We start from the raw sequence: 12189 nt of genomic DNA on the forward strand, positions 1-12189 counted from the left end.
TTTTTATCACCATGGCAATTTTGAACTTTTTGCATAAAGGATTTATATGAATAGCTCTTGTGTAGTCTAAAATAGCTGCATCAATCTGAAAATCATAAAAATAAGAGTAAATACGCATAGCATTTCAAAGAAATGTAACATGAAATAAAAAAATTACTTACATTATTTAAAAGAATGAAAGTTTTTGCACGACAAATCAATGCTTGTATGTATGTTGGGTCTTTCATAAATGCAATACTGAATCTTCTCAAAGCTCTGTTAACGTGTAATTTTTATGTGAAAATAATGGAAAAAATAAATTGCATTGAAAAAAAAAATAATAAAGACAAGAAAATTAGTGCATAATTTGTCTATCTATATTGAAGGCAAATATATTACACTGTTCATATAACCTTCAGATTTAAACTTTTGCTTTAGATCCTTTTACAAAAGATAGCATAATTCAATTAATTACTTTGAAAAAGTTGACTTACTGAACTGCATTTTTGTTATAGTTTATATCAATTAAACCAAGATTCAAGTGAACTGGAGCATAGTTACTGTTCAATTGCAGAGCAGACTTTAAGTCAAACAATGCTTGGTAAAATCTTAAAAATTTGTAAGTAATCATAATACAGCTAACATTTTTATAAATTACTAACAATTCGATTGTTGTTTTTTTGTATAAATTAAAACAATTTACATTTATATTAACAGTTATTACAATGCATAAGATCTTAAGGAAAAGTCAAATAAATAATCTTTTACTTGTTGGCACTTGCATAAATTATTCCACGCTGTATAAATGCTAAGATGTTTTCTTTTTTTGAATTGATTAGTAATGAAATACTTAGATCTTTGATAGCCTGTGTTTTTGAACATCTAAGAAAAGGGGATGAAATATAATTAAAAACTTAATCTTGCATAAATTAACTTTAAAACTCTTTTATTGAGGTTTAATAAAATACCTTAGAAGCATACAACCTCTGTAGTAAAATGCTGCATAATTATTTGGTGACAAATGCAAACAAGTTGATAAATCAGAGACAGCTTCCTCAAAATGGTTCTTTCATGAAAAAACAAAACATTTACATTCAAATTAAACATTTGGAATATTGTTACAAGTGAGAATAGAAAATATAAAAATGGAATGAAGCCAGAAAAAAAATTGTATCCTTAATGTAACAGTCAGAACTGAAAAATTAGGAATGGGAAAATGTCAGAACAGAAAATTCATTCTTTAGAACAGAGACAACTTCTTACCAATTTTGCATTGGCTGTTCCTCTGAAAAAGTATGCCTGATGATACTTTGGGTTGAGACAGAGAACTTCTGTAAAGTGGTTTGTTGCAGCAAGCCATAGTCTAATATAAATTTTTAAACTTATCTCTATTAAATTTTTAAACTCATTTTTCTTTATAACCTATTTAAAATAGGTTACAAAGAAAAATGAGTCAAAGTAAGTTAAAAATAACAATTCATATCTCAGAGAGACCCTAATCTAAAGTAGCACATTGCAATTTTTAATGCAGCAAAAAGATCAGTGGGTTGCAAGTTATGTGCTTTCTTATAATCTTCCAATGCCAGAGCCAAATCGTTGTGCTAAAAATGAAAATCATTTCAATTTACTAATACTGAAACTAAAAGCAAATATCATGGGTAAGCTTTTCAACTTTAAGATCATTATTATTGGTCTTTTTTTTTTCAGATTAGAGTTTAATCTAAAAAATAATTAGCTTTGAAACAATTGAGAAAAATCCAGAATAATACAGATAAACATAGATCAAGTTAAAAGTTAACCAACATATTATGCTATTATTAAAAACCAACATATTATGCTATTATTAAAAATTGAATAACCATAAGTGATCATTCTTAAATATTTTTTTGATTTAAAAACAACTGTTGGACTTGAATTAATAAAATACAGTGAAATCAATTAGAACTTGATAACTAAAATAGTTAAGTTAAGATTTAAAAATAATGGCATGCTCAGCTTCTATTTATGCTGCTAGGGTCTCATAAAGGTAATATGCCTTATTACAGGTCATATTTCAAAAGAAACTATAATAATATTAAAAACAGTGATAATAACAATTAGAAGAATGAGAATAAAATATTTTTGCATTTACATAAGTAACAAAACTTAAAATATGATCAATTTCTGTTCATAAAATCTTTGTATCTATTTACAGAATATAAAAAGTATTACTCAAATCTTTTGGATTTGATGTAAGGAACACCCAGTGTTTTCTTTGATCACTTTGAAATTATTAAATTGCAGATAAAATTCACATAAAATTGAGACTATAAAACTAAATCAATATTTTAAAGTAGACCTTGTTTTTATTTTAATTTTAGGTAGCTAGTATTATAGAAATTAAAATACAAATAGATAAATTTTTTCAATTAAACAAAAACTCAAGTAATTTTATTTCTTTTTACTAAAAATGAAAATAAAACCAAAAACCATTTGTTTTATAGAACATCATGAAATTTAAAGAAATATAAACCTGTTCTAAAAGTTCAGCTCTTGCTTTGTATAATTTTGCATTAAAAGGATTACAGAAAATTGCCTAAAACCATAATAACAAATACAGTTTTAAAATCTGTTGCATCCTGAGCACTTTAATGGTGACCCAAAAGTACAAGATATTTTAAAAATAACAAGTAATTTAGTAAAATGACTTCTATGTGTCACACATACTTGATTAAAACAGGAAATGGCTTGAAGAATTTCACCTTGCTCTTTGTAAATTCTAGCTCTGCAAAATATTTAAATAACTATAAATGTTGAGTAGCCTGCAAAAGTAATATTTCTATAATTGTAGTATTTTCTTAAAAAAAAATTAATTGTAGATAAAAATGATCATCAAAAAAAACTTTTTAATAAAATAAGTATGACCTTGACCAGTGAGCATACAAATGATTTTTGTTGTAGGTGATAACTTGCTGAAGATCTTTAAGAGCTTTCTGTACATGAAAAATGCATTCGGACAGTTTTAAATTTGCAAAAGCTTAGTTTTATTTTAAAAAACTCATCAACTATTATTTTAAAAAATAATAACAAATTCTAAAATAAAAGATATGAATTACCTCAGTTTCTCCTTGAACAAGGAATAATAAATGTCTCTGCCAATAAATATCCAGTAACATTGGCTCTAGCTTTTCAGCCCTTCAAAAAAAAACCTTATACTGTTAAGTTTACTAGAAACATTCATAAATATTTTAATTATTCATCCTCTCATTACAAAGCTTCTCTTCTAATATAAACTCATCTATATTAGATGCTCTAATAATGTTCAAATTGCATTAAAATCACCTTATACACAAGTGTCTAGCCACCCTCTCTATACTTATTTTACTATTGCAAATCTATTTCAATAATCAGACCTTCTCTATACTATCATAATTTTTACAAGGAGACTCTTATAAGTAAAAAGCTAGAAGTGGTTGACCAGAAATTTTGAAAACAAACAGTGGATTTTAAAGGTGACCTGTAATCATCAGACAACCTCCATATTAAATTGTTCATAAAGAAAAAAAAAAAAAAAGTGGTATTAAGATTATAAAAAATGGGCAAAAAGAGGCAACCAATTATTAACCTATAGTTTAGGCTGGCTATCATGTTCTAGGGAGACATAAACAATCAAGAAACATTTGATTTACAGATAATTTATGGAAATATTAACAGCAAAAAATACATAGAAATACTCACACTTGAGGCTCAGTCACACTGGCAACTTAAAGTCAAGAATTTTCACAATTGCAGAGTAAAAATGACTTAGCTAAAGAACCCATAATGCAAAGTTTTATTGTTGCCCACAAACACCCTTCACCTCCATAAAAAATACATGGGGATTGATGAAAAAAGCTGTAGAGAAAAGTAGGGCACAAAATATACCACATTTAGAAAGTGTTGTAAAAAAGAAATCCAGAATAATCTTTATTTAGACTATTTTAGGCTGTTAAAAAAGAATAAACATAAGTAATGAAACTTTAGGTAACAAAACAGGCAGTTGAATTACATATCATTTTTTTGAAATTTTAATCTTTTAGAAAAAATAAATTTGTTTTGAATATCTCTTTGAGCTTTTGAGTTATTTAGTATGAGCCTACTGCTATATTTTATGGCCACTATGCAATAAGATTTTTACAATGTTTCAGTATTTTCTGACAGTAAGAAATAACTAATTGGAAGGACTGCAAAAACAAGCAAGAAGAAGCAGGTCCAATAAAAAAGACAAATACTTTTTTGCTCAGGTCTTCTTTTCCTATGTATCTTACTGAGAAAACTTAGTTCTCATTTGAGTATACACTTGTAAAAAGTGGATCACTTTTATGCTTCTTTACTCTGCTACCACTATTTTTTTACCTTTTCTGCACCATAATCATTTTACCAACAGCATTTAATTCTACCATCCTCTCCTGTATATTATTTGTATAACTTAATCCTCACTTTTCTATTTTATTACATGAAAATTAGTTTGAAATAAAACGCACCTACCTATCTAAATCAAAAAGAGAATCACTCAAGCTTCCTAACTAAAAAATAAAATGGATAAAAATTACCCAATAAAATTAAGTAACTTGTGAAGCAAAAAAATATAAAATTTAAATATTTTTATTTGTGTAGTGAGCAGCTCTTGAAATGTTATCATATAACATTTTATAACACAAAAACTGTAGAGAATCATTAGTTTAATAAGTTTTATCATGATTTTTATAAGAGATAAAAATTTAAAAGTGTGAAATTCAATGCACATTTTAAAAAACTGACTCTTCAAAATATTTGTGCTGAAAGTTTATCATCATTTATTTCAAAAAATATAGACTTAAAATTATAATAAATTACACTAATTACACTTAGATTATGATATAGTTATTACATATAACTAACAACTATTATGACACATGGTGCCTAGGAACATGCTCTGAGACCTTGCATTACATCCCCAGAAATTTTTTTTTTGATTATCATTAGAAAACATTTTCTCATTTAAAAAATGCAAACAACAACTTTTTTTAGTGGGGGCCTGGAGAGAAATCACATATTTTAGGGAGTGCCCAGGAATTTTGTTGTTTAAGATTACTAAGGTTACTAAGAGGCATGGGGCATACTTGAATTTCTAGTATGCTGATATTGGTGTTGAATGAGGATGACAACCCTCAACCTTTCATGTTGATGAATTCAATAATATGTTGCTCAACTATGTGTACCCTCAAAGGAATTGTAGCTCTTAGATTTCTATAGCTCATAGAGAACTCCTCTAAATCTTTAACATATGTGGAGCTTAATGATTTTCCAAAACAACCATGGACTATCTTTTAAAAATCTCTGAGTACCTTATCACTGAGTAACTATTTTGCAGCAGAAACTCCAAGACTAGACTCCTGAAAAAACAGTTCAAAGCTGTCTATGTTTTTATGCAACTTATTGCAAGCATTACCTTGCAAACGATACTGCCCTTGGAAGGACACTCTGCAGATGTTTAACACCTAGCAGTAAATGTAGACCAGGAGTATTTACAAGTTCTAGTATTTTTCGTTTTTCTCGCCTATTAATAAAAGGGGATTAACAACATTTGTGTACTTTTTTGCTTTTTTTAAATTTGCACCATCAGCCATCGATGATGGTGCAAATTTAAAATTTGCACCATCATTGACTAAAGTAAATTAAACATCAATATAGTTATAATTACCTTCATAAAAGGCCACATAGTGAGGTAAGGATCAGTCCCTACAAGCTTTTTTCTACATTTTGAGCAAAGCATGGTAGGAAGGTCAGGGTTATCCACTGAATAATCTTTCCAAAATATAGTTTTGATAAGATTTGAGTAGTCATTTTTCTTTTTATTTAGATTTAAATAAGTTGTTTCAGCCTTATTTATTGGTTTTAAATCCTTGCCTTTCCTGAAGCAGCAAATGCAAATTTTTTTAACAAAAAAACTGTTCTTTTGGATGTTTAGGCATTTTAAATGAATGCTTCAAACAAAAACTTTTAATATGGATTGATAATATTGGTATGATTATCAGTCATATCAATCAAATGTCAATATAATGGCCACAAACATGCTTTTAGTTCGTATGTCAACGCGTGTGAGGAGTTATTATGCAACTGTTAACAATTAGCCACTACTAGCTTTTACTAATTGTTAATAATTAAATGTTGCTTTGTTTTAGGGGTCGGGGCGGGGTTGGTTTAGCTCCAATTACCCTTATTTTTTGCAAGCCATCCTCATTCAACACCAGTATTAACATACTAGAAATTCAAGTATGTCCCATGCCTCTTAGTAGCCTATCTTGAACAACAAAATTCCTGGGCACTTCCTAAAATATGTGATTTCTCCCCAGGCCCCCACTAAAAAAAGAGGAAATGTTTTCTAATGATAATCAAAAAAAAAAAAAAATTCTGGGGATGTGTTGCAAGGTTTTAGAGCATGTTCCTATGCACCATGGATAGTTAACTAAGAATTAAATTATTGTGTTTTACTTCATTTACATGTTTTACTAAAAACTACATCATGATGTTATTTGTCATTTGGAAATTTTAGTAAAGGAAAATAGTAACTGTATAATAGGTTTATTTTAACAAATTTTTAACATACTTTTTAAGTGTCTAAACTCAAAGTATTTTTTTAATTTACTTTTAAATTGTCACTTTTTTAAAATAATAATCAATAAATCCCTTTTTCGTATGTTCTTTAATGTTCTTACAAAATGTTAATAAACAAGTCAAATTCCCCTCAAACATTTTCTGGGACTTTTGCTGAAAAAAAAAAAGTCCACTTATGAGAGGGATCACTTCCAACAATTTTATTCCTTTTTTCGCTTAGACTCTAACAATTCATTTAATTATTTCTCTCTGTTTTTATATGACCACAGATGTTTTCTTAACTTAATGTTAAATTAATAAAAAAAATCTGTGGTCAACAATCTGTAGAGAGGAAGTATTGCAATAAAATTTCTTCTAGAATAAATGTTTGTTTTTTATTCTGACCTTAACATATAAATCATGGTTCTCTAAACATGTTTTGCCTGATATATTTTAGTTTATTTAAAAGTGTTTTCACTTGGTAATAAAATTCATAGATAAGCTACAACATTTTTAAAAACTTTAGATGAATTCATAAATAAACTACAATAAATTCTTAAGTTCATAAATATACTACAATACTGTTGCAAACTATTGTAATCATATTGATGAAACAAAGTTGTATTTCTAGTTTTATTGAAAATTCAACTCTATGAGAATTCAACTGTATATTTTATTATTCTCATAATTGTGGAGGTCCACCTTATGCTTTTGTTGTTACTTACTTTTTATAATTCGATTTGTTATGTGTTTATGCCTGCTAAAGGGAAAGAAAAAAATTATAAACTTATATGTTTGTAACTTTCTTTTAATTTCTTTCCTCATAATATGCTTACTATTTATCATCTGAGTCACTACTCCAATTACAAAGATCTAAGTTAAAAATTGAAACTAACTCTTCTGTAAAGTGCTCCACGACGACAAAGTAAAAACCCAACCAATCCATTGGAATTAGAAAGTGCTTTGAGATATAATGAAAGATCTTTGATTTCTTTGACAATTTTCTAGAGAAATTTTAATAAGAACCAATTTACAATAATTAAAAAAAACATTTTTTGCTGTTTATATTTTTACAAGTGTTTAAGAAGTTTGAGTAATACATTTGAATGATTTAAGTTTTAAATGGTAATATAGAACTTTTAATAAACTTACTGTTGCAGACAGTAAATAATCAATTGAGTTTACAGCCTATAAAATGTGAAACTACCTCTGTTTGTTTGCTGTAAGATTTTTTGAGACAACCAACAGTCAGGATGCTTTCATCTGATAATGATCTATCCAAGAATACTTAGAAATACTGCTTTACTAATACTCAGAAAAGTTATTGTTTTACTAATGACATGCCCTCAAAAAAAAATTACTAATCAAATATTTCTGTATATTATTAATTTAGATTTATACAGAAAAACCTAGTGTTACCTTCTTGATTGAATATCATTCACTAAAAAAACAGAAAAAATAACACATACACAGTAAGATATATTTTAATATTAAAATGCGTTAACAATTTTAATAAAGTAAAAACGTGTTTAATTGAATGCCATATAAAATTAAACAACTTTTGTATTTTTAGTTTTTATGAGTTATCTTTCAAAAAGAAAAACATTTTGAAATTTGTTTGTACATTATTCTGTAGAATTTTTCACTCTATCATACGGTATAATACTACTTGGTTTTTAACTAAAACATTTTAAAATGAGTTAAAAAGAGTTACTATGAGTAAATTATTTAAAATTTCATTCACTATTTGATTTCCCAGTTTTGTAAATAAAAATATTCAGCGCTAAATAAGTAATAAGTAAAAATTCTGTTAAAAATGATCTTTTTTTTAGAATTATTTAAAAAGTTATGAAGAAAAAAAAAATTTTCCTGCTTAACTGAGCACACTATTATTTTTGTATATTTATATAACTATTTCACACTAATTTGTAAATTAAATTTAATAATTCATCTAGTCCTTATATAAATTAGAGTCATCAACATAAATTAATATCTTGAAAAAACTATTCTATTTCAGTCATTAAAGAAAAATTATTCATGAATGGTAAACAAGCAAAGTTTGGTACTATGCTTTCATCAAACATTGGAAACATAGATTAAGCAAGAGAACTGCAGGTAAAATTGCAACACTCAGAGCAGCTTCTTGTACTAAAGATAATATAAATAAATATTTCAATAAATTCAAGACTCAATTGCTTGAAGCAAACATCAATGCATCAAATGTCTAGAACTTTGACCAAATTGGCTTAAATGGTGACAAGGATAATCAAACAATGCCCTGAAAACGTAGTTCCAAGCGTTCTCTTAAATTTAAAATGTCAAAATTGGGTGTGTTTTTCATGCTTGCTAAAATAATATATGCGTGGTGATGAGTTCATTTGTATCAAAAAATGTAGTAACAGATATTTTTAACTTAAAAACTAAATAAAATTCTAAAATAAAATTTATATCTTCTTGATGAAAATCTTTTTCTGAAAAGAAATAATTCAATTTATTTAAAAACTGTTCAACTAAACCTGCTTTTACTCTACAAAAACATAAATTAAAAATTTAGAAATCATATGATGAAAATAATCAACTATTGAAAAGAAAAACTTTCTGGCAGAAGAACTAAGAAATTTTAAAATGAAACCTATTAGTACATTTATGTATATTTCGATTTTGATACAAACAAAATGCAAATGCACACAAATGTACAAACAAGACTTATTTTATATAAAGATATTTATCATGAAAGGGTGAAAAAGAGAAATTCAAAATTAGGTTTTACACTGTATAGTATGTCTTATGGACATGAACAGAAATTTAAGCACATCACTTTCTAACATCAAAGCATTGTTCAATATGGTACAATTATTATTATTAACAATTTTGATTTTCTTTGCTGCTAACTCGTTATATTTTGATGTTTGTACCAACTACTTGCTTATATTAGATTATTTATAATTGTATATCAATGATATATTATTGTTATCAATTTAACAGCAAAGAAAATCAAATTAGATCTAATAGCTAATTAGTCATTTCTTAAAACATTTTCATACCTTCAATGGGGTAGATTTCCTCAGCCAGTTTGTATGAAAAATCTTCTTCACAGTTTAAATTTGATAAGCTATAAAAAAAGATGGTTATTATCAAACTGTAACAAAAAAGCAATATCTAAAGAAAATCTTAAATCTGAAAACATTTACTTTAGAGAAGTGAGAGCTTATTTCAATTAATTACAAACACACAAGAAAAAAGTTCTCACTCTATATTTCTACACAACGCCTTGTTTGTCTTTGAAATGTCACTTTCACTGTAACTTGTTCTTTTAAAGTTAGTAATACTAGCAAATAAAGACAATAAATAAATGACAGATTCAATTTTTTTGTCAACCTGCATCAACAATATAGAAGACATATAAGCTCACCTACATAGTGAAGTTTTTGTCTGTAATGACTTTGATCTGAAAAATAGTTTTATGATTATCTTAAAAATATTTGTATGCACACATTACATATATATATATATATATATATATATATATATATATATATATATATATATATATATATATATATATATATATATATATATATATATATATATATATATACGCCAGGCGAACCAGATATGTTAAAGTACTTTTAAGCCCAAAAAACTTGATGCCAGATTATTTTTAAGCCCTGGCAGTCCAAATAGGGTTGGTGGTGCTCTTAAAAATTAACTAAGAAGGTTAGTTTTTTTTCTAGATGCTACATTTTAGCCCTTTAATCAATTTTAGGTAGTGGCTAGAATGAAATATGTATTTTAATACAAATTAATATGTATAACTGAGACTGATTTACTAATTTAGGTCAAATTCTATAAGTAACTAATATACCTAAGCATCTCTAACACTTTAAAACTTTATGTAGAAAAGAGTGTTTGCCCTCCCTTAATTAAAAGGGATGAGAGTGAATGTCATAATTTGTTACTATGTATAACTGAGCGGGATTTGATTTTCTATTTAAGCCATATTATATAATTCAATAATAAGCCTGAGGACCTCTAACATTATTTAGGTGTTTTTAGAAGAGAGGGATGGAGGCGTAAAATATAGATGGGAGTGCAATAAAAATATTTATCAACAAGTATTTTTTGTACTGCTCCATTTGCCAGTAGACTTTTATATTCTGGAAAGGTGCAGCTGTGGACAATCCAGTTCTCAAAAACTGGACAGAGTAAATGATGGAGATAAACTAAGCCATTACCTTTAACTCTTATGAGGCAAAGTCAAATCATAGGGCAGCTGTGTGCTCAATATCTGAATCTCCCATGAACCAAGCATGAGAAACACAGCCTAGAGCTCAGATTTAAAAAATATTTCAGGACAAAGATATGTAAAAGTAAGTTTCAATAACTTCCTGTAATCTTCTCTAGGAAATATGTCAGTATTTAATGTAGTCTTGCAGAATTGTATAGTTTCTTCAACCTAAGTTGGTACGAAGGTATTACTGATGGTTTTGAAACCAAATCTTACCAATTTGGAAGAATCAATATTATACTTAATGCCATTCCAGTTTGTCTGAAACTGTTTAACAATCAAATTTTCCGGTGCTGCTGTTTTGCCTATTTTAATTTACTCCCAGAAATATTTGATATGAAGCTCATAAATATGCCTTCTACAAGTAGGTTATGGTAAAATAAAATCCTCCATTTGGCTAAACCTGACATTAGTTTCAGAATGCCTTCAAGTATTTGGGGCAGTAGTGTCAAAGTATAATCCCTTCATGTCATCACAAACTCTATAGTCTTCCAATACTTTAGCAAAAGCATCATACTGAGCAGCTTCAATTCCATGTTCTAAGCTGAAATACCAAGAAGATTAATGTCCATTAATGTTAACTGAGACAGCAAACTTATCTCTTTTTGCTTTCTTTCCACCAGTTATATCTTCAATAATCTTTTCATCAAAGTGAGCTATTACAGGGAAAAGTGCTTCTTCAGCAGCTCTTTTAACCTCTCTCTTATGTTGTGCTGCTTTTTCCTGAATGTTTTTTGTATTAGCTTGCCAAATTGTTGAATGAGACAGTGAAAAGTTTTTCATATTTCTTCCTTTCTGTTTAAAATTTGTCTCACTTTTCCTGCTGCTTTTGAGTTCTTTTTCTTGCTTTTTTTTAAGTTTCTTCTTAAGTTTCTCTTCTTAAAAAGACACACCCCTGTTTCAAGCCTATTTGATTTTGACACCTTGTTTCTGAAAATAGGTTAACAATATTTTAATTTAAAACAAATAATACAAAAATAAAAAAAATATTTAGCTTTTATATTTGCTAAAAATCATCCAAATTTTTTTGGGCTTAAAACTATTTTAACATTCCAGTTCACTATTCCAGGTGTGAGCAAGCTGAATTTCCAAAATTTAAATTATATATATATATATATATATATATATATATACACACACACACACACACACACACACACACACACACACACACACACACACACACACACACACACACACACACACACACACACACACACACACACACACACACACACACACACACACACACACACACACATATACACACACACACACACTAATGTTATGCCTTTAAAAACAAAATATATATGTAAAAACAAGATATA

At 27.6% G+C, this 12189-nt stretch overlaps 1 protein-coding gene across 23 annotated transcripts in view; it reads right to left on the reverse strand.

Annotated features, from left to right (window-relative positions):
* LOC145202154 (uncharacterized) overlaps positions 1–12189 on the reverse strand; it is a 44556-nt gene that overhangs the window by 20452 nt on the left and 11915 nt on the right. For 15 of the 23 annotated variants that reach the window (XR_016450594.1, XR_016450593.1, XR_016450596.1 and 12 more), the window contains 18 exons: positions 9986–10021; positions 9824–9901; positions 9618–9685; positions 7993–8014; positions 7781–7847; positions 7470–7577; positions 4486–4523; positions 3075–3153; positions 2884–2951; positions 2686–2743; positions 2492–2554; positions 1474–1580; positions 1243–1342; positions 948–1045; positions 748–861; positions 474–587; positions 162–255; positions 11–85 (listed from right to left, as the gene is read on the reverse strand). Coding sequence is in view for 18 of the 23 variants with exons in the window: in XM_090081288.1 (XP_089937414.1) it covers positions 11–85; positions 162–255; positions 474–587; positions 748–861; positions 948–1045; positions 1243–1342; positions 1474–1580; positions 2492–2554; positions 2686–2743; positions 2884–2951; positions 3075–3153; positions 4486–4523; positions 7470–7577; positions 7781–7847; positions 7993–8014; positions 9618–9685; positions 9824–9901; positions 9986–10021 (1387 nt within the window). In the remaining 5 variants the exon portion in view is untranslated. Of the gene's footprint in view, positions 1–10; positions 86–161; positions 256–473; positions 588–747; positions 862–947; positions 1046–1242; positions 1343–1473; positions 1581–2491; positions 2555–2685; positions 2744–2883; positions 2952–3074; positions 3154–3696; positions 3802–4481; positions 4524–7298; positions 7327–7469; positions 7578–7780; positions 7920–7992; positions 8015–9617; positions 9686–9823; positions 9902–9985; positions 10022–12189 lie in introns of those variants that run through there. The other 8 variants (XM_090081286.1, XM_090081293.1, XM_090081302.1 and 5 more) reach the window with 7 other exon arrangements.

This window comes from Hydra viridissima, unplaced genomic scaffold, assembly GCF_058129835.1.
Source record: "Hydra viridissima isolate aposymbiotic clone 2 unplaced genomic scaffold, HvirCarnegie_v1 scaffold_3, whole genome shotgun sequence".
In the NCBI taxonomy this organism is placed as follows: Eukaryota; Metazoa; Cnidaria; class Hydrozoa; order Anthoathecata; family Hydridae; genus Hydra; species Hydra viridissima.